Source organism: Sinocyclocheilus anshuiensis, unplaced genomic scaffold, assembly GCF_001515605.1.
Source record: "Sinocyclocheilus anshuiensis isolate Anshui unplaced genomic scaffold, SAMN03320099.WGS_v1.1 scaffold2951, whole genome shotgun sequence".
Lineage (NCBI taxonomy): Eukaryota > Metazoa > Chordata > Actinopteri > Cypriniformes > Cyprinidae > Sinocyclocheilus > Sinocyclocheilus anshuiensis.
The window spans coordinates 21,563-42,988 of NW_015552766.1; the positions used below are offsets into that span (position 1 = coordinate 21,563).

Consider the following 21,426-nt stretch of genomic DNA (forward strand, 5'->3'; position numbering starts at 1 on the left):
TATATATATTACTTAAGTGCACTTTTAAGTTAAGTAATATTTAAGGATCTCCACAGCTTCCAACAGAGACTTAGCATTTTCCTTCAGACAGCTGTCCTTTCAGATTTCACGATATAATCATAATGGTTACCTCAGTGAAAACACCATCACCCCAAGCAGATGTCTCACACAGCTGCTGCTCTTTCTCGCAAAACACTATTCCTCTGGATCTGGAGTGTTTCACTTTCCTTAGGAGCTTTGCGTCAGTGTTGCAGTCATCCTCCAAGAGTAAGTTACTAGTATTTTCCAGCAGAGGGCGCAATTAGTATGCATTAATGCCAGGGTTAGGGCATTGGGAAGAAGATCATGCTGGAGTTGTTTGTTTTTGTGGTAACTAGGCTTGTAGCTCAACAAGGTTGAGGTTGAAACATGAATAACCTACATATACAGTTATTCATATACAGTGTAGCTGTCCAAAAAAAGGATGGATCAGGAAGAAAATGTATTAACATGAGCCAGATGTCCTGACATTTTATCCGGCCTGGATGAAAAATCCACTTTGTTCCAATTTGATCTGTAGACAGTAGAAGAGTTAAATGCACTGATTATTACTGTTGTTTTTGTTTTTTAGATTATTGATACACTTTAATTTATTTGAGCCAATCCTTTTTATTCACAAATACCTTTAATGTTTAAGCCATAAGTTAAATAATTAATCATCAGTTTAATTACCGCCACATAATTATTTCAGTTGCATTCGTTTATTTATGGCACATGAAGTTATAATCAAGCGATTAAAAGTGATATTTTTAGAAGCTCACAACAGAGTTTCCCGGAACTTGACATCACGATTGGTCATAGAAGGGGCGGGGCCACGTGTTTGCTCAGGCTGAGCTCGCGCAAAGGGGCGGGGCCTAGCGGCTCAGGGTATTCCCTTCACCCAAACTGATGCAGACAAGCACTCATTCCTACAGCAGAAGTCTGGATGACAGAATATGGAGTTCGTTATAAAATAAAAATAATACATCGTAAACAGAGGTGACAGCCTTTCAGTAATGGTCTACATTACGGGGATACAGTCAGACGCCCTTGGTGTCAAACCCACGTCCCTGGACGAACTATTTGAATCTAGCACATGGAAAATTAAAAACATTTGGGATGGGGTGAAGCTGGAGATCGCAGCCGGAGATGGATGCCCTGTGGTCTTAAATAGTTTTACGCATTTGGACCCTGATCTGCCTGTGCTGGAGGTAATATACATATTTAAACCAACATAATTCTTTTCATTTCCATTTTTGTATATGTGTGTGTGTGTACATACATACATACACACGTAGATAGATAACTCTTACAATATAATATACTACAATATTATAATATATTAGAAATGTCATTTCATTTTGTTAATATTAACAAAATTAATATATTATATAATATATATTGTCTTGTGTGTATTTCTGCTTCGAAATCCATGTGTTTATTATATATATAAGTTTTTATATATAAACCCTTTTTAAGGTTTCTTCCCCTGTTTTTTTCTAGACATTTTCCGGCATATAGTGTCATTGTGTGTATAGATTGCTGAGCTGGCATGAGTGTTTTTGTTGTGCTTTGCTAGTGTTTCTCTCTTTTGTAGAAAACTTGCAGCTTAGATACTTTCAAATAAGAAAGAAAGATTTCAAATACTTTTGCTCATCTGCAACTTCAGTTACAAATTCTTCTGACTTTATATGATCTTTGTCTTGTATACACTCATAAAAATAAAGGTGCTTCACGATGCCATAGAAGAACCTTTTTGTCTAAATGGTTCTATAAAGAACCTTTACTTATATGTCAAAAGAAGGGAATTTTGATTTCTCAGTTAATGAACCCTTTAAGGTGTTCTTTTGTTTATGCTTTGTAAAGTGCTGCAAATACTGGCTATACATATTATTGTTGCTACTATAATCAGTAGTAAACAAATGCATGACATGGATGGTCATGGCCTGACATGGAGAATGAAATAGCTTTTTCTAAAAGATTGATCTCTCCTATATATATATATATATAGTAGACTGCCAAGACGGCTCAGAAGCTGCATCTGATGCGGCATATATATGACAAGACAGAATAAATGCATTTACAGAAATCTCTTGTTCTCGATGGCCTAACTGAAGTAAAGCAAAAATCTGCCATGATCTTGGCAAGAGCACCGGCACGCTCTGCTTTCCTCTTATTCACTCCGTCTCCAACTTTCCCCTCTCTAAATTCTCCCCAAAAAGGGCTGTGGAAATAAAAGTCAAATGAGAATCACGTCCCCTTCAGGTATTAAATGAAAACAGCTTCAGGATGATTTAGTTAAGGACGTGGAAAGAAATGCTGTAATATGGAATTCATTATCTGGGAATTTTGCTGACCTGTTAATACAATCCGATGTTACTGATGCTGTTATTTCTAGAGTTTGTTTATGAGATTGCCCACAGTAGTGCAGATATGCCAGCTGAGAATGAATGATTTTATTTGAGAACCTCTTATATAATACGTGACAACACATTTACTTGTCAGATGTGATGAAAGACTTTCATTATTGATTTCCTATTCGTGACTTCTCAAGCTCTCCAGCGCAAAATATTTTTCTTGGTTGTTTTTGAAGACGAGTTTTATTTTATCACCATGGCAGTCACACATTTTTTATGGTTGCTAGGTTGTTATTCTAAACTTCTGACTATGGTTTGTGAACAACATGTCCTCTTTTTATCTTGCATTTCAATGCCAACAGCACAATGTTGTGACTTAAACAGCATTTCACACCAAAACTTGTTTACCACATTGAAGTTTTACTCCAGTCATGCACAAAAAGAAGGTTCCAGTGTGTCAGCAGCTGCTAACCTTCACTGGACTAAATCTAATCTGCTCTCATTACACAATTAGTGATGGTTAAATCTCCCATTCCACCCAGCACAGCACTAGAGCCCTTCTCCTTTGTGGGCGCGTTTGCTTCGATTTGTGGGTGCTCTTTGTTTTTCTTCCTCATTACAGAAATCATAATTTCTTTTCCAACCATTTTAATGTGAAAATGATTGACTCATCTACCTACAAACGTCTAAAAAGTTGGCTAGGGTAACCATGAGTGATGGATGGAGTTGCAAGTAACTTTGCTATAAATCCTACTTTCTTATCTCTTTCTCTCCCATCCTCTTTCATTAGGGCCATGGGTTGTAAAAAAAATAGCACTGCATGCCAGGCACTTATCTCTGCTTTTAGTGATTCAAGCCCGCAGATGGCTTGGCAAGAGCTCAGAGTTGGTTACATCAGCCCTGAAGACCTAAACCAAATCAGCCAGATGTAAAAGTACTCTTGTATAATGGATCATTACAAGCTCAGTACATAGATCAGCTAATCTCTTAACGTAACAGCTGCCATAAAGTATCCAGTGTAAGATCTTGTGTAAGAGCACTTTAATGCTGTGTTATTGTCAGAAACAGTAACACAGCACTTGTAGCAAAATGAGACGGGGAAATTGTAACAATCATTTTGAAAGAGTGATTGATTGGTAGTTTGTTTGCACATTAGCTTGATCGACTTGAAAAATACTATTTGTAATTGTAGCTTGATTTGAGCAACAGAAGCTAATTTTTTTCTAATTTTCATGTTTCATATTTTGTTATCATCTTGACAGGTTAAAGAATTTAGACTTTATCAAGTCAATAGACTTTGATACTTATAGAAAATTGCTTCTGAGGCATTCATCCAAGATGTCTGTTAAGTGACTTGCCTTAAAGTTCCTTTGAATAAATAAATAAATAAAGTAATTTTTAAATATGGTCCAATACTGTCAGCCTTTAAGTAAAAAAAAAAAGATACAACACACTACCGATCAAAAGTTTGGGATCAGTAAATGTTTTTAATGTTTTTGAAAAAAGACACCAAAGCTGCATTTATTTGATCCAAAATACAGTAAAACACTGTAATAGTGAAATATTATTACAATTTGAAATAACAGTCCCCTGTTTTTAGAATTGTTTAGCATCCATTATTCCAGTCTTCAGGGTCTCATGATCCTTCAGAAATAATTCTAACATGCTGATTTAGTGCTCAAGAAACATTTCTTATTATGACCTTGTTTGTTGAAAACAGTTGTGCTGCTTAATATTTTTGTAGAATCATGATCATTTTTTTTTCAGGATTCTTTGATGAATAGAAATTTCAAAAGAACCGTATTTATTTGAAATAGAAATCATTCTTATAAATGTCTTTACTGTCACTTTCAATCAATTTTTCAATTTTTACTGAATAAAAGTTAACAGAACTTACTGATCCAAACATCACTATTGTTAAGGTATGCTTTGATTGTTTACCAGTGAACAACGGTCAAAGAATTGACTGGCACTTTTGTCACTGGGTTTTCACTTTAATACATTTTGTCATTGTTTTCCTGTGTTTGTTAAAAGTGTTTACAAATTCTGCATTTTTCTAAAAGTGGCCTTTGTGTGATAGATTGAATTCAGAACGTCATAATGGCTGACCATTGTGTAATGAGGAGGACAGACAGGGGTTACATTGACACATACAGAGATGCTTTTGTCGTGAAAGATCTCTTGAATGGAAAGAGAGGGATGAGAGGGTGGAATAGTGGGATGAAGTGTGATGAAGAGAAAACATGGATGTGAGAGGCAGGAAAGGGGAAAGTGGCAGAGTAAAAAGGCAGGAATAGGTAGGAGAGCACTGATGTAATTAAACAATTGTACAAGGCGTAAAATACAAATACTCAGTACACCACTGTTAAATCAGGTTTGTTAGGTTAAATTTAGAAAAGCAGCTCAACTAGTAGAGCATGGTGCTACCGATGCCAAGGTCATGAGTTCAGTTCCCAGGGAACACACATACTGATAAATAGCTTGAATGCACTGTAAATAACTTTAAATAAATGGTCTACAAAAAAAAATATGTGTAAGAGTAAATATGTGAACATTCATCATTTATTCTTTATACGAAAAAAGGTGCCAGGACATTTATAACAAATCACCTTTTGTGTTCCAAACAAAAAATAATTCTGACCAAAATATACATTTTGTTTACATATGTTGTTTTTCAAATAGAATGTAGACAAATACACTTCTGCAGTGTGCAGAAATGATCTGCTCTCAGAATAATACCACACATTCCTTATATCTACATCTGCGATATACCAGAGCCAGACAGCAACCACACTCAGCAGTTCTGAGCTGCACTCCGGCAAAGTCGGGTAAATCTTTTTCCAAGAGTTATATTTGAGAATTCCTTCCTTAGCTCTGCTAATCTTACTCTGAAGTGCTGGAGCTGATTTCACCAAAACCTTGGCACAACCAAAACACAGGCAAAAAAAAAAAAAGGGACCGCAGCATCCAGTTATTATTACCAACAACATCCAAGCCGGAAAAACACTGATAAAGCCTTTTATCAAATGAAAAATATGAACAGAATGCAGTCAATACAGGAATGCTCATAAGAGGTTAATTATTATAGCTCAATGATGCTTTTTCCCATTGTTTTGGTGCTCAGTAAAATCAACAATATTACAAAATATTTTTTAAATTAAGGATTTACAATTTATAATAATGTTTTTCTATTGTAATATATTTAAAAATGTAATTTATTTTTGTGATGGCACATTTTCAGCAGTCATTACTCCAGTTTTCAGTGTCAGATTATCCTTCAAAAATCATTCTATTATGCTGATTTGGTGCTCAAGAGACATTTCTCATTAATGTTAAACAGTTTATTGTGGAAATCATGATATATTTTTTCAGGATTCTTTGATAAATAGAAAATTCAAAAGAACAACATTAATTTGAAGTAGACTTTTTTGTAACAATGTAAAAGTCTTTACAGTCTCTTGACAGTCAATTTAACACATCCTTGCTGAATAAAAGGCATTAATTTCTTTTTTTTTTGCGTGGCATTTTTATGCTGACTGTCACGTCATTTGCGTAACTCTCATACTTGGAGCGCCTGGTTCGAATTCAGAAGAAGTCAGCGGGAGGTGATTAAAAAAAAGAAAAGGTTGGAAACTTCCAGAATAAGGCAGATGAGAAGAGAAATCACCTTTTCACCTTTCTCTGCTTTTTCCACTGTTTGCAGCAGTGAATCTGGCCATCACTCTGTACTGAGGTTTAATGCGCTGTAACCGAGTGTGCTGAAAAACCTACTGAGCAATGCCAAAATACACAGACTGCTGCTTCGCTCTACGTATCCAGTCTCTCTCTAGGTTAATAACTCGTACAGGACTGTGAATCTTGAGAAAACATATAAAACCTAACCCAAATCCATAACCCTCACGGCACAAATGAGCATTATTATTTTTATACAGAAAAGAGATTTGGTCAGAGCTTACAGTGGCTTAAGCTGTTATCTGTTCTGGGCATTTATAAATAATGTATTATGAGATAAAATCATTCCCAGAGACAGTATTTGTCACAGCTATGTGTCCTACCAGGCCAAGGCAATAAAAGCAAACATGTGGTGAGGTATTTAGACAATGTTATGACACATAATAAAAATATGAATGAATGCTAGCCTTTTGAAGCCAGGCTTATAATGATCAGCAGGAGGACAAGCAGATTGATCACTGCTGCTTCAAATTCCTTTCATCTGACCTCATCTGTTTACTTTCTCATTTTATATTCTTACAGCAAAGGTTGTTCTTGCATTTCATATGCACTACTTTTCAATTTTATGCCAGACAGACACCTATGACTGTTGTGACAGGTCTCACTGTTTTTCAGCATTTCACGCAATGAGCAGCGCATTCACACAACACTTTCCTTTGCTTAAAAACAGCATTTTTATAACTTGACAAGAAATGTCTTGTGTGAATAGTTATGCCATGTCAAGTTAATATCACAGTCTATTTTTAACATATTTAATCTTGTTAAGAAAACTTGATTGTTTCATAATGTGAATAAGTTAAAGAGGACACGTAATAGGGTTTGTCCTCTAACATCTTTTAACCTCTCCCTGATTTTGACTGGAACAAATTCTGCATTGTTTTTGTGTTTTCTTAGCATTGTTTGTGAAGGATGCAGCTGTCTAGGAAGCTGTTACGCAGTGTCTTTTCAGCACTCTTTGTCTTTTCACAGGAAACCCCGTGGCTTTAGTGGATCAGAGGCAGTCGAGGGGTTCACAGAGCAGAGTTTGAGGAGTGTTTAATGCATTCTGTCATAGTTTGGCTTTTTTGTGACTTTGATCACCTCATACAATAAAATTTTAAGCAAATGTAATTAGGTAAAATGCAAGCCTGTGATTAGTGATAAACAATATTCTTTCACCATATAAACATTTGTTGTGCTTTCTCTGGCAGTCTGTAGTTGTGAGGTGGATTTTCCCTTAGAAAGTACAGTTGAGTGTAGATTCTGTTTCTGTTTTGAAATGTCAGATGTCAAAGACAGACCTTTATAGTGCTCTGGTGTTGTGTCAGGCCCGTTTTTTTTTTCCAGGTCTGTGTGGCTGATCCTACTATTGCCCACTAGTTTGAACCTGAGTCAGAGGGGCTTTCCAAAGTGTACGAGAATTCACTTTTTGTTTTGTTTTATTGTTTTGGTGAGGTGGTCTACTTCCCCTTTTCTTTATTTTTTTTTTATAAAGTTAATCTTTATAATATAGCCTAATATAATATAATATAATATAATTAATATAATAATGGCTGCCCATCCAGGGTGTTTCCTTGCCCACAGCCTTAGATAGATTGATAATATAAGAATACCCTCCCCTACTTCGTTTTTCTTCATTTACTTACACCAAGTTCATCTTTTAATATAATCTAAAATGTCCAAATACTCTGAGATCTCCATCGCCGTCATTGTTTGTAATCATCAGAGGGAAATTGTCTCGCATGCAGACGACATCTAACATCTTGTGTCTTTTACAGGTTTGTGCAACATTTCTGAAAGCGAAAGAAGGGTTGTTCCTTTTTTTGCCCATTGATGCACTTCCAAAATGCCACAGCAACGATATTTGATAGGCACTGTTATGTGTTGTGCGTGTTTGTGTGTTTGTTACCATAGCTACTCCTGGACAGAACCCTGGGGTTGGGTTATCTGTTTAAGCAGTCATCTCCATGCACTGACTCACACCCACACTTACACAGGATACACCCTCACATGATTGGCTCGCTGCCAACGGCAAAGCTCACGGTCACTTCCCACAGTTCCCTGGGAGTTCCCTCTTACTTTCCATAATGACCTCAGGAACAGTACTTGAGTTAGAAGCCTTTTGCAAATTACTGACTGCAGAGTTTCTCAACTTAGCGTTATATATGAGGACCCTACTGAATGAAAGTATAGAGTTATATTCTTAGTTTTTATGATCGATTATGTCAATCTTTGTTGGTCGGAGAGAGAATGTAGACTCAAATGAAAAATTTAGACCATTTGTTTGCAGAATAAATCACAGGTGGCACATATGTTTGCAATGACACTGATAACCAAAAACGCTTGCATCATGCTTCATCCATGTCAGTAGGTTTCAGCATAAAGTCTGAGACCACTGTCGTACTGGTCAGCGAAAGCTGCTTAGTGCACATTTAAAGGACTGGGATATCCATGTGACATATCTTGGTGTTAGGGCTGTGTGTGGAATAAGGAAATGAGCAGTAATCCCCAACTCACGCTTAAAGGCCCTGCTGTTAGAACTGTATGACCTTGCAAATTCACCAAATAAATGCAGTGAGAGGAACAGCACTTGAATCAGTCATCTTTGCTGCCTTTAGTTATTATAAGTTATTATTATAGTTATTATAAGATGCTCTGTGTGAGAATGAGTGGTAGAATGCACCTTTGTATTGACTTATTACATGACACTCTGGAATACTTTATTCTGATTGGTTAATTGCATTTGGCAGTGAAATATTTGTGCATAATGACCACAAAATTATATATTTATCTAGAGTAGTCTTTTTCTTCTGATCACATAATCAGATAATTTCACCTCAAATCAGTATTTGATTATTTTATTTTATATTTATTTAATATTGCATTATTTTAATAAGTAATATAATATACATTATTTTAATAAGTAAGATAATTGTCAAAAAGCTGGTCTTTATCGCAAAATTGACCCCGTCAAGATGATACAAGACCTCATCGCCCTATTTTTTTTTTTTTAATGAATGAATGAAATGGCTTTTAATTCAGCAAGGATGCATTAAAATGATCAAAAGTGACAGTAAAAACATTTATAACATTTCAAAAGATCTTAATTTCATATAATTGCTTTTCCTTTTAACTTTCTATCAAAGAATCCTGAAAAAAATGACTGTTCCACAAAAATATTAAGCAGCACAACTAGCTTCAACATTAATAATCATAAGAAAGCAAATGAGCATATTAGAGCATCAAATCAGCATATTAGATTTATGATCCTTCAGAAATCAGACACTGAAGACAGGAATAATGGTTGCTGAAAATCCAGCTTTGCATCACAGGAATAAATAACATTTTAAAATATATAAAAATATACAACTTTATTTTAAATCATAATAATTTTACACAATTCTACAGTTTTTTTTTTCAGTGTGTTTGATTAAATAAATGCATCCTTGGTGAGCAAAATATTGAAAAACATCAAAAAAATCTTACCGACCCCAAAAGGTTGAAAGATTGTGTGTGTTGTAATCAAAGAAAATGTGTAATGAATATAACGACCAGAATACTCAACCCTTCTCTTTATCTGTAGAGCTCAGTTCAGGAGATTGGAGAGGAGGTAGAAGACGGTGCCATCTATACCATCACACTCCGAAAGGTGCAGCTCCACCAGACGGCTAGTAAGGGGCAGCGATGGCTGGGCGTGGAGACAGACTCTGCCCTCAGTTTGTACGAGACATGCAAGGGTCGGACCATTAAGGCTGGCACACTGGAGAAACTGGTGGAGTACATGGTTTCGGCTTTCAAAGGGAAGGACTATACATACGTCACTATTTTCCTCTGCACCTACCGAGCCTTTGCCACCACCAAACAAGTGCTGGACCTGCTGCTTAACAGGTAAACAGGCCATCAACCCCAAGCACTTTTGGAAATATAAATTCATTCACTATAATGTTACTTAAAATGGATTCTTATTTATCTTAGGTATGCCAAACTGCATGATCAGCCAGTCTCAGGCAAGCCAAAACTCTCTCCAGAAGACTACACAGAGCTTAAAAAGTAAGCATTTACATTGTTCAGCTAAACCAAATTAATTTAGCTGCTGTTAAAATTTGCGAGTTTGTGAATTTTAACCATATAAGGTACCATAGCGGATATCAGACGATATTTATTCGTTTTGTCTATATTGTTTATACTGTATATCGGATGATATTGGACATTTAATTGTGCATGCTTATTTTTCCTATTTTTAAATGTATACTACTTTTAAGTCATCAAATCATGACATAAAAATAATAAGTGGCTTATTGATATTGCAGAGAATTTTAATATTGATGCATCCATATTTTTAATGTACATGGCAGTACGGTCTCATCTATCCTGGGTGCGTGGCTGGATCAGTACTCTGAGGATTTCTGGAGCCCTCCAGACCACGAATGCCTGCAGAGCCTCATATCTTACTTGCAGCTTAACTTCTCTGGATCGGACATGGAGAGACGAGCCCATAACCTGCTGGAACTCTTTCAGCATCGGCAACAGACTGAGGTTGAGCTTGAAGGTATTGATGATGAAGTAACCCATTGAATCTTGTATTAAAAGCTAAACAACTAAAAAGGAGTTTTCCAAACTGACTGTATGACAACTTGTCTCTTCTTTGCAGGTGAACTGTGCACTTGCCCCTTTGCCACACCAGAGGAGAGCAACTTGGATGATGAATTCTCCCCCTCACACTTCACATCCTTCAGTCCTGCCCTAGTCGCTGAGCAGTTAACAGTCATGGATGCGGTAAGAGATCAAGAAATCGTCAGTCTTTCCTAATGGCAGAAGTAATCTAGTGGTTGAGGATCGGAGCTGGTGGTTAGAAAGTTGGCTGCAAAGGAGTAAGCAAACTGGAGAGAGAATAAGGACAATCCTGCACCACACCCTTTGTACAAGGAGCTCAACCCAATGTTTTATGGGGCCTGTTTATGCACAAAGTATATGCCATTCAGCATGTTTTAGTAGATTTGAAGCATTTCAAGATTAAGGTCAGCTGAGAGAATTAAACCTGGGAAAATGATTTACTTAAGTCATTACATGCAATAAATGTAAATAAAGTTGTCCTGCAAAACATTCTCAAGGCTCAAATCAAATTAAACAGGTAAATGCAACTGAAGTCTTTGTTTTTCGTAGGAGCTGTTTAAGAGGGTTGTTCCCTACCATTGTTTGGGTGGCATATGGTCCCAGCGGGATAAGAAGGGCAAAGAGCACCTGGCACCCACCATCCGTGCCACTGTTGCTCAGTTCAACAGTGTGACCAACTGTGTGATTGCCACCTGCTTGGATAACAGGTCTCTCAGACCCTTTCAAAGAGCGAAGCGCATTGAACACTGGATAGAAGTGGCCAGGGTGAGGCACCATTTTAACAGTGGTTTTGTCGTGGGATATAGTCAGAGGCACAAAAATGCCTCTCTACCTACATTTTTGCAAAACTCCAAAAACATACAATTCACTGCAGTTTCACACAAATCATGATTACCGATTTTGGTTATTGATAAATAAAAACTTATTTGCTCAGTTCCTTGCACAATGCTATGTTATGATCTTAAACTCTTTTACCATAGTACATAATATGTAAACAAATATATTTCGACATTTTCATCACATAGCCAGCTCCATACAGTATATATGGCTTTTCTGACATAGTCGCCATAGGCACGGTTTTCCAATAAGCTTGGGTTACAAAAGTGGTATGCACTGCATGGAGAAGCGACTCAAAGAGGAGCTCCAAAATTATATTGAAGAAGAAACTCAAATGGGGGACCACAATTTTAATTACTAAACCTAGGAATGCCCTTGTGACCACTCAGCAACTGCATAGCAACACTAAAAATCTCTCAAAACACCTAGCTACCACATATAAATGCTCTATAACACTCACAACACCTAGCAATCTAATAGCAATGCCTTGCTATTGTAAATGCAGGGTATGATTTTATTCTCAAGCAGTCCATAAGTGTTATAGTTCATGAACATCTGTTTGTTTGTCTTGACATCAGAAATGCCGTATCCTGAAGAGCTTCTCCTCTCTGAAAGCCATCCTGTCCGCCTTGCAGAGTAATGCCATCCACAGACTGAGGAGAACCTGGGATGATGTGTCCCGGTAGGAGTTTGAATGGATTTTTGTCAGTAAAGATTATACAGAGTCAACGATAATATTTTAGCATTAGCATTAGCCGCTGATTAATAGTAACATTCTTTGTGCTACCTGCTTATATGTTCAGTCATACAAACCTCTAGTTAAAGCTCAACTTTCTTTATGAAAGACTTGATTTATAGTGGGGCATTTGGTGATAAAGGAGCAGAAAAGTTTTAATGCTAGTTAATTACAGTGTTTGGATTTCACATAGATGCAACAGATTATGACTCAACCAATTTTCTTCTGCTTACAGGGAAAGCTATCGCACTTTCCAGGAGCTGTCAGAAATTTTCTCAGATGACAATAATTATTCCCTCAGCAGAGAGCTTCTCATTAAGGTGAGTAAAATGGTTGTTGAAGGGGTCTGCGTGTGTTTTGCTCACAGTTGTTCCCAAAATGTTCCCAAAAATTCTGCAGTCGCAACAAAGTAATTCTCTAACACACATCTTAACTATACCAAGTGGTGAAATTACACCATGAAATGAATAGATAAGTATAATAATAATAATAATAAACTAAACAGTCACACTTGTTATAATATAATACTGTTTTGATCTGTTTACTAATTGCAATGGTTACTATTTACTATTTTCATAGTGTAATTTTTGGTTAATTATACTAAAACCAGTTTGGGTCAGTTTGAACCTCAAACATCACAATAAGTATTAATAGTAAATGGAACTTGCAACAATTAAAAAAAAACCTACACAATAGTATTGTCCCTGTTTGTTGTTTTTTAAAGATCGTAACAATTGATTCAGTGATATCTTGACCACTGAACTAGGAAATGTTTTTATTTCAAAAATCTGGTCACGTTATAAGTCACATGTTCAAACACCCCGCGTTTTTCAAATTTCTAAAAGTACACTATAAGCCACCAACGTTCGCTGTATCTGTTGTTGGTGGAAGACAGGATGTGGTTGTATCAGACTGTCATCCACAGGAAAGCTCAGTGACTTAACCAGTGTTTTCATTGCCTGTAAAACCATGTTTCTATAGCAGCCACAAGGTAAACAGAAAAGCCGTATTCAGTTGCATAATATCTGCAGCGTGCTCAAGGCTTGGCTCTCTATGGCCTGCTGAGTTTTGTTGAGTACAGCGTCAAATGCCTTTGTTGCACTTTTCACTAGTTGGCATGCTTCTGCATTTGATAGATGTATTGAAAAGAATCCATTAATGATAAAAGCATTCAACTTTGAACAGGGGGGATCTTGAACAGTAATTTTGTACTCAGCTCTGCGGTTAGTCATACATGTTGTGTAAGGTAAGACTTGTTTTCAGAGAATATACCTTTATTTTTTATGTACTTTTAAAAATTAGAAGGATTTTGTCAAGATCATGTCCAGGTTTGCCATCACAGGAATAAATTAAAATATATTAAAAATATATTAAAATAGAAATAGTTCTTTTAAATTGTAACATAATTCACAGTATTTTTGTTTTTACTGTATTTTTGATCAGATAAATGCAGCTTTGGTGAGCATAAGAGACTTTAATCAAAAACATTAAAAAGTCTTACTAACCCTAAACTCATTCATTCAATCTCTGAAAATCAGTCTTACAGAACTTTACTTATAATCAAGTAAATTAATCTTGTTTTAAGATAAATGTATCTTGTTTGGTTAGTGAAATTGACTCAGATAGACCTTGTTGTGGCAACCTGACGTTCCATGGCACACAAATGTATAGAAGGAGAAGGAAACCAAGCATGACAAAAGCTTTCCTTTACGTACATTCAACGTTAGAAAGCAAACTAGAGCAGAACATCAGAAAGCATCCTTGGTATGTGTGCTGGGGCCAAGAAACAAAACAGTTGCTGCTGTTCATTATGAGGGAATTCCTGGGATGAGGTCATAGGCCTTATGTATGGCCAGATAAACGCCCCTCCTTAATACCTAAGGGCTTCCCCAGGGTGTTAGCTGGCACTATCACTAAACACCATACAGTCAAACTCCACGTCCATTCTGCGTCATGGTATATCATGACAGTGCAGTCTTAAGATTCCACTTTGACAGCCTTATCTGCTTGCAAGTTATACTGCTGCTAATACAACGTCAATGTAAATGCTTTCCCTTTGAAACCCAAAATGATGATTTGAAACTGATGTCTCCACAGGAGGGCACCTCCAAATCTGCCATCGTCGAGATTAACCACAAAGGAGCCCAGAGAAGACACCAGCAGCAAAGAGACATGGTATGTACAGGAATACATGTCACATAATGTCAGGTGAACTTGATATTTATTGAGCAACAATGCCCTCTTATGGTCAAAACGGGTCAGATATTCCATTTGTAGAGCTCACAATAAGCTGTCCTGAATGGAAATGTAAACTGTCTGTATTTTACTCAATGTAAATTGTAAACTGTATGTTTATTAATTTTTATTTTTATTTCTGCTGTTTAGGGTGTTGTACAGGGAACTATTCCATACCTTGGCACTTTTCTGACTGATCTAGTCATGTTAGATACTGCTATGAAAGACCATCTTGAGGTGAGTGTTCAGTGAAAAAAATGGAAGTCTTTAATATTTTTAGTAATTAGAAAATATTCCTTTGGTTCTCACAAAATATATATTTTTTTAGGTTGGGCTGATCAACTTTGAGAAGAGAAAGAAGGTGAGTCGCAGAGGAATACAATATTGTTGGAATCAATTTCATCTTTTTTCCACTTAATGAACGATAAAATAAGTAACGAACCCGCACACTATCAATACTTGCTAATTCTTAAACTTTATTAAACGCAACGTTTCGGTCCACTGACCTTCATCAGGCAAATGTATAGAATTAAAAACAAGACATAATTATATACTTTCACAATCAATGAGTACAATTGACAATCACATGTGGACTAATTACAAACACATGCGTAATAGATACTAATGGCTCAAGTATAAAATAGAAGACACTTTACAACATCCCCAATGAAAAATATATCATTCACATACAAAAATAATTATGTTTATAAAAATCACAATTGGTTATCAGAAACCGCACATCTTAACAAGGTTTTAACTTTCACTTTCACTTAATGAACGATAAAACATTGACAGCCAATCAGAATCCACCCAAGTTTAATGATCTCACATATTTAAAGCAGCAGATGACAAAACTGTGCACACTTATAATAAACAGACTGTTATTGCCTGTTTGTGTAGGCACTAATATAGTTATCTTTATAATTATTGCTCTTGGCTTTAAGAGGGACACGTCTAATGAAAAATAATTCAAAAATAAAAACGTGTACATAAGGAAATAAAAATAAATAAATGAAATATATTCTTTTTGTTTAGGAATTTGAAGTGATCGCACAGATCAAGCTGCTGCAACTGACCTGCAATTATTACAACTTCACCAAAAACCAGCGCTTCATTGAATGGTTCAAGAGGGTGGAGAGACTTACAGAGACTGAGAGGTGAGAAAGAAAAAAGTAAATATGGAGGATATAAAGACATATGATTTGAGAGAGATATGCTAGAGATAATAATGTAAGATATTTTATGTATTTAATATCTATGGTGACTTTTCTGTTTCAGCTACTCTATGTCCTGTGATATCGAGCCGCCATCTGAGTCAGTGTGCAAAAAGAACGGGGGCATCATCAAACACATGAGCGAGGAGTCGGGTTACAGCAGCGCAGGGACGTTACATTCTAAGTCATTTGAGCAGCCACGCTTAAGCCAGTTCAAAGACAGCTTCAAAGACGGAGCAGATTCCCTCAGCCTCACCTCAGTGGGATCCAGCGGCTCAGACGCAGAGGAGACGAGTCTCAGTCTGCTGAACTCCCCAGAATCAGGAAGTCAAAGAGTAAGGCCATATTGTTTATTTACAGACCTAGTTGTATGCTTAGCAAGCATTGTTGAGATTTCAAATTCTGCCGTTGTTGGCAGTGATACACTATATACCAGTTCCATATCTGTTATTGGTCAAGATTAAAGAATTTCTAATTAATAGATATCGACTGATGTTGGATATTAAATTGTTCATAATAATTTCTCTTATTTTTATATTTATGTAACCTTTGCCATCATCTAATGCTCACTTAAATTTAATGCTATCAATCCGTAAATTCACCAAAATTCAAAATGTATTTATTTATTATAATTTTTTATATATATATGTAGTGACTCTGTATTAACCTGACTACTGAATCTTTCTCCAGACATCCACACCAACTGTGAAACATTCAACATCAGCCTCCGATACAGGGGAGCTTGCGTCTGATCCCTCTTCCAAGGTATTCGCATTTTCTTTAACATGTTTTGTCATTTAAATAGAATTATAATGCTTGCTTTTATGAGCTTTAAACATATTGATTTATTTCTGTATTTTCCAGCTCTGGGAGTCATCCACTCCTTCATCCTTGGAGGCCTCTGGATCAGGCTTGGGCTTGGAGTCTGGCTGCAGCAGCTCCACCTCTTCTTCTTCGTCCTCAGGCTCCGCCTCTACAGGGAAGACCTTCCATTTTCACAAACGGTCCATCTCTGGTGTCTCTGACTACTCGTCTCTCTCCCTGCCGCTGTACAACCAGCAGATAAACGACTGCTGCATCATCAGGGTCAGCCTTGATGAGGACAACGGCAACATGTACAAGAGCATCCTGGTGAGTGAGAGACATAACGCGAGATGGACAGAGATATATGATGAAGAAAAGTTGGTGAGGTAGTAGTAAAATTAATCTTGATGGTCGTGTTTTGCAGGTCACTAGCCAGGACAAAACCCCTGGTGTCATTAGGAAAGCCATGGCCAAGCACAACCTGGACAATGACAAGTCAGAAGACTATGAGCTTTTACAGAGGGTCTCCAAGCATAAAGGTAAAAACCTGAAACAGGAAGTTGGGGCTGGAAATATCGAAGGGCTCGTTCTTTTTAGGGTTATATTGGTACATTATCAGTTACTGGCAGATATTAGAGATTTTTTTTAATTTATCAGTATCTGATGCTTTTTTGGATATTTAATATTTATTTCCACTACTGTTACATTTAAATTACCGTAGCCATTATCTAATGCTCTCTTAAAGTTAATCTTTAACACCAATTATTTAATAACTGTATAAAAATTCATATACATTTTTCATAATATACATTATAATGCTGTAAATTCACTTAAAATTATTGGCTTTTTTATTTGTTTGGTCTAATTTGTTTGACATTTCAATATCAGCTATTTATCAGTTATCAGCCATAAAATGAAAATAATTATCAGTTAATCAGTTTCAGCCAAAATTGTATTTATGGTATTTATCGGACAAAAAATGTCTGTTATAGATATTCATTTTTTTTGTCTAGTTTCCAGGAAAAAGAAAGACTGTAGTTTTAAATGTGTATATCAGATAAAGGTTTAGTCACCTTTTTGGTGTGCATTAGAATTTAAATAGTCTGAAATCTAACACACATGGACTAAAAGCAGCTAAAAGAACTTCAGTTCTGAGTTTGATGGTATTTTCAATTCCAAATGAAGTTTGTTGATATTTCTAACTTTAATTTTTTTTTTTTTTACTCCACAGAACTTAAAATCCCAGATAATGGAAATGTTTTCTATGCCATGAACTCATCTGCCAACTATGACTTCTTGCTGCGAAAGTGTGGCGCCCCCAAAACCTGCCGGTCGAAGAGCTCCCCGAGCCTGACTCTACCACGCGTGAAGCAGAAAGGGTTCAAAATACCCAAGGGCTTCTTCTGAAAGTGCTTTGCCGAGTTCAGGAAGCCTGAAGCTGTTTGAGATTACAAAGAGTCACTTTATTACTCCCCCAGTATTATCTGGATCTTTAATCCAATGGATTTACTGCATTATAGAGCTGCTTGTTTCTTGCAGGAAGCTGTCCCTGTGTTTCCTGTCCCTACAGACTATGCGATAGGCACAGGAGGACCACTGTGGCACTTACAAGGTTTGCCTTAAGACTGCACATAAGAGCGAGGCACACTGTGTATGAGAAGCATTTACCAAATGCAGTCAGTCATGCATGAGCACACTAATCAAAGACATTTCAAGCACTTTAGAAAGGTCCTGAAAGCAGGAGAGCAGTTTGGAGAGCTGATTTGGTCCTTTTCAAATTCAAAGGGGATTTTCTATTGATTCATCTTCAAACAGACTCTCCCTTTGGACTCAGTAGCAAAATTTGCTATCACAGTCTCATGGTATAGATACAGTATTACATGTACAGTACAAACTCTGTAAAGTGTATAGTCTTTTGTTTGCTTATTGTTCTTTTACATGGCTGTTTTGACTGTTGCTGCTGCCAGTTTAACTTGCCTGTTTTCCTGTCACTGATCACAAACTGAAACTAGCCTTTCAGGCAATAATCGGATCGCTCAAGACTGAAAGATTCTCTTTTGACTGCTAAGTGACTTGGTTAAAGTCACATTTGAGCATGAGGAGATGACAGGTCTGAGCTGCAGGATTTACACTGTTATTTATGGTTTATTAAATAACCATAAATAATATTATTTGTGCTTATTAGTGCATAAAAATTGCAAATCTATGTCTTAGAAATAAATAAATGCCAAAGCCGTTCTCTTTTATTTGCAGCTGGCCTCTCTCTGTGTTTCACATTATAGAACGCTGTAACTCTACAGAAAGGCTTTTTTGTACCAAACACTGTGAGTGGCTTCACCCTGCTAAGCCTTTTTGCATTGTGAATTATATCTATGAGTGCTTTCTTACCATGTGGTCTAAAATGATGAGCAGAAAATTTGAGGGGATATGTTGTTCCTATCAGGAGAGATTTCAGATGTGTTTACTCAGCCAGAGGTGAATGTTAGTGTGTGTGCGTTTTCATTTGAGAGAAAGGATATAGAGGAATTTATATTGTAATACAATGAAAGAAATACACCAAGCATTGGTGGTATTCTGCTACTATGCCAGCTATATAGCTGAACTGGAACAAAATATAGATTGTGCTTAATTTATGATTTATGAAAAGATCAAAATGCACGGAGAAAATATATGCCAATAGTGGTTTCACTGTTAAAAATGTCTTCTTGACAAACACGCTGTCAGGAAACTACGACCATTAAGTGAAATATTCCTGCCTGCGGCTTGTCATTCAACACATGTGAAAATACAGTTGTATCCAGTTCCAAGTCCAGTTTGTGCCATTGCCACATTTTTATTTATTTATATGTTTGTAATTGTTTTATTTATAATTTAATCGTTGTGAAGATAATTAATAAATGCACCTTTGTATGTACAAACAAGCACTACATTTTTTAAGAACTTACAAATAAATGTGGGGGCGCCGAGACCCCAGTACTTGACGCTTCTGTGTTTCATTATTTCACCTACACAAGCCACATGGCAAACAATGTTGCTGTAAAAACCTTTCCTATGAAATGTATATCCTTTAACTATAGAAAATATCAGACAACCAAATATGGCATCAATATTAAATATCAATACAGGTATCAATTATTTATAAATGAACTAGGTATTAATTCATCACATACAATTTAATTAAAGGGGTAAATGTTTATAAAACCATTTCTTTCTTTCTTTTTTTATTGATTTTAATATTATTACAAATATAGCCAGAGGGTACATTAGGATAAACAAAAAATGCGTGGGTAAACAAACAAACGAATAAAATATAATTTAAAGAAATAAAGTTAAATAACAACAAATTGGTAAGACATTTTATACCTTTCTTATTTTTCAAACATAAAATTGTTTTTAGATATTGTTGAATAACTCTTTTTTTATGCTTTATTAATTCAATGCCACAAGAACATGAGGTATTACATATTCACATTATCAAATTAACATAATTAGCTGCCAGAGAAAAAAAGGAAGAAAATTACATAAAGTTCAATGCTTTCAGAGCATTACATGTTTTCAATGCTTTTTTGTTTTTTGTTTGTTCTAAGAGATTTAAATATAATTTAAAGTCATTTATAAAATGTGCAAAATTTGGTTTACATTGAGCCCACTTCTTCTTATGTAAATGGAATTTTCCTAACAAAATAAACAAATGTATAATATGTTGTTCTTTACCATTCAAATTTTCGTTTTCTGTATAAAAAAGTACATCAAATATACACATTTCTATCATACACTCTATTTTTCTGTTAATATAGAATTCCAAATCCTTCCAAAATAATCTCGAGTAAATACAATGAAAAAAAAGATGCAAAATAGTTTCTTTTTCTTGACCACAACATTCACAGGTATATGAAATATTAAGTTTAATCTTTCCAAAACATGCTTAGCAGGATAAATTCGATGAAGTATTTTGTAAGACACTTCCTTCATTTTGTTATTGATACAAAACTTATTTGGCAGTTTCCATGCTTTAACCCAAGAGATATTACCAAATAAAGAAGACCAAAAAAATCTTGCTGCAGGTAGGGACACAGAACAAAGAGCATTCCTTATAATCTTGCTCTTTAGGATTACAAATTACCTCCTTTTTTAAATAATGTGGGGTTTTTTCTCCAAATAAAGTTATAAAGAATCTGTTCTAGATCTTTAATAATCTTGGGAGGCGCATCTAACGACAATGATGTGTAGACAGATCTAGATATACCTTCCGCCTTTGACAATAATACCCTCCCAAATATTGAGATGTCCCTCATTAACCACAAATTAAATTTCTTTTTAGTTTTCTCAATAATTGGTTCCAAATTTAACTGACTCCTATATTTTTCGTTTTTACAAAGTATTACACCTAAATATATTAATTTATGCTTACCTGGAATATTCTCTATTTCTGAAGAGGAGCAATCTTTGATGGGAAATAATACAGATTTATCTAAATTCATTTTAAGGCCTGAAACACCAGTGAATTCCTCAGTATATCTAATTATTTTTGGTACTTCAAATTTGTTTTTCAAAAACACTGTAGTGTCATCAGCAAACTGGCTAAGTTTAAACTGTACACCTAAAGCTGTGATACCATTAAATTGATTTCTTTTTATATGCGATGCTAAAACCTGAGTGACTAACAAAAATAAAAAAGGAGAGAGAGGGCATCCTTGCCTAATGCCACGATGAATATCAAATCTTTGTGAGGTACCATGAGCAAGTTTGACAGAACTATTACACCCACGATACAATGTTTGAACTGCTTTCAAAAACATATCTCCAAAACCAAACAATTTAATAACTTTGTTTAGTTTTCTCAATAATTGGTTCAAAATTTAACTGACTCCTATGTTTTTCATTTTTACAAATTATTACA

At 35.7% G+C, this 21,426-nt stretch overlaps 1 protein-coding gene across 3 annotated transcripts in view; it reads left to right on the forward strand.

The window, feature by feature from the left end:
- Positions 1 to 19,501, forward strand: part of LOC107667907 (ral guanine nucleotide dissociation stimulator-like) — a 27,289-nt gene extending 7,788 nt beyond the window's left edge. For 2 of the 3 annotated variants that reach the window (XM_016459651.1, XM_016459649.1), the window contains exons 2-17: positions 9,670 to 9,974; positions 10,062 to 10,136; positions 10,442 to 10,635; positions 10,738 to 10,862; positions 11,250 to 11,465; positions 12,116 to 12,219; positions 12,509 to 12,593; positions 14,371 to 14,448; positions 14,659 to 14,745; positions 14,837 to 14,869; positions 15,544 to 15,665; positions 15,787 to 16,057; positions 16,413 to 16,487; positions 16,587 to 16,853; positions 16,951 to 17,065; positions 17,758 to 19,501. In XM_016459651.1, coding sequence (XP_016315137.1) covers positions 9,670 to 9,974; positions 10,062 to 10,136; positions 10,442 to 10,635; positions 10,738 to 10,862; positions 11,250 to 11,465; positions 12,116 to 12,219; positions 12,509 to 12,593; positions 14,371 to 14,448; positions 14,659 to 14,745; positions 14,837 to 14,869; positions 15,544 to 15,665; positions 15,787 to 16,057; positions 16,413 to 16,487; positions 16,587 to 16,853; positions 16,951 to 17,065; positions 17,758 to 17,933 — 2,328 coding nt within the window. In that variant the 3' untranslated portion in view covers positions 17,934 to 19,501. Of the gene's footprint in view, positions 1 to 931; positions 1,230 to 9,669; positions 9,975 to 10,061; positions 10,137 to 10,441; positions 10,636 to 10,737; positions 10,863 to 11,249; positions 11,466 to 12,115; positions 12,220 to 12,508; positions 12,594 to 14,370; positions 14,449 to 14,658; positions 14,746 to 14,836; positions 14,870 to 15,543; positions 15,666 to 15,786; positions 16,058 to 16,412; positions 16,488 to 16,586; positions 16,854 to 16,950; positions 17,066 to 17,757 lie in introns of those variants that run through there. The other variant, XM_016459650.1, reaches the window with a different exon arrangement.
- Positions 19,502 to 21,426: the final 1,925 nt, after the last annotated feature.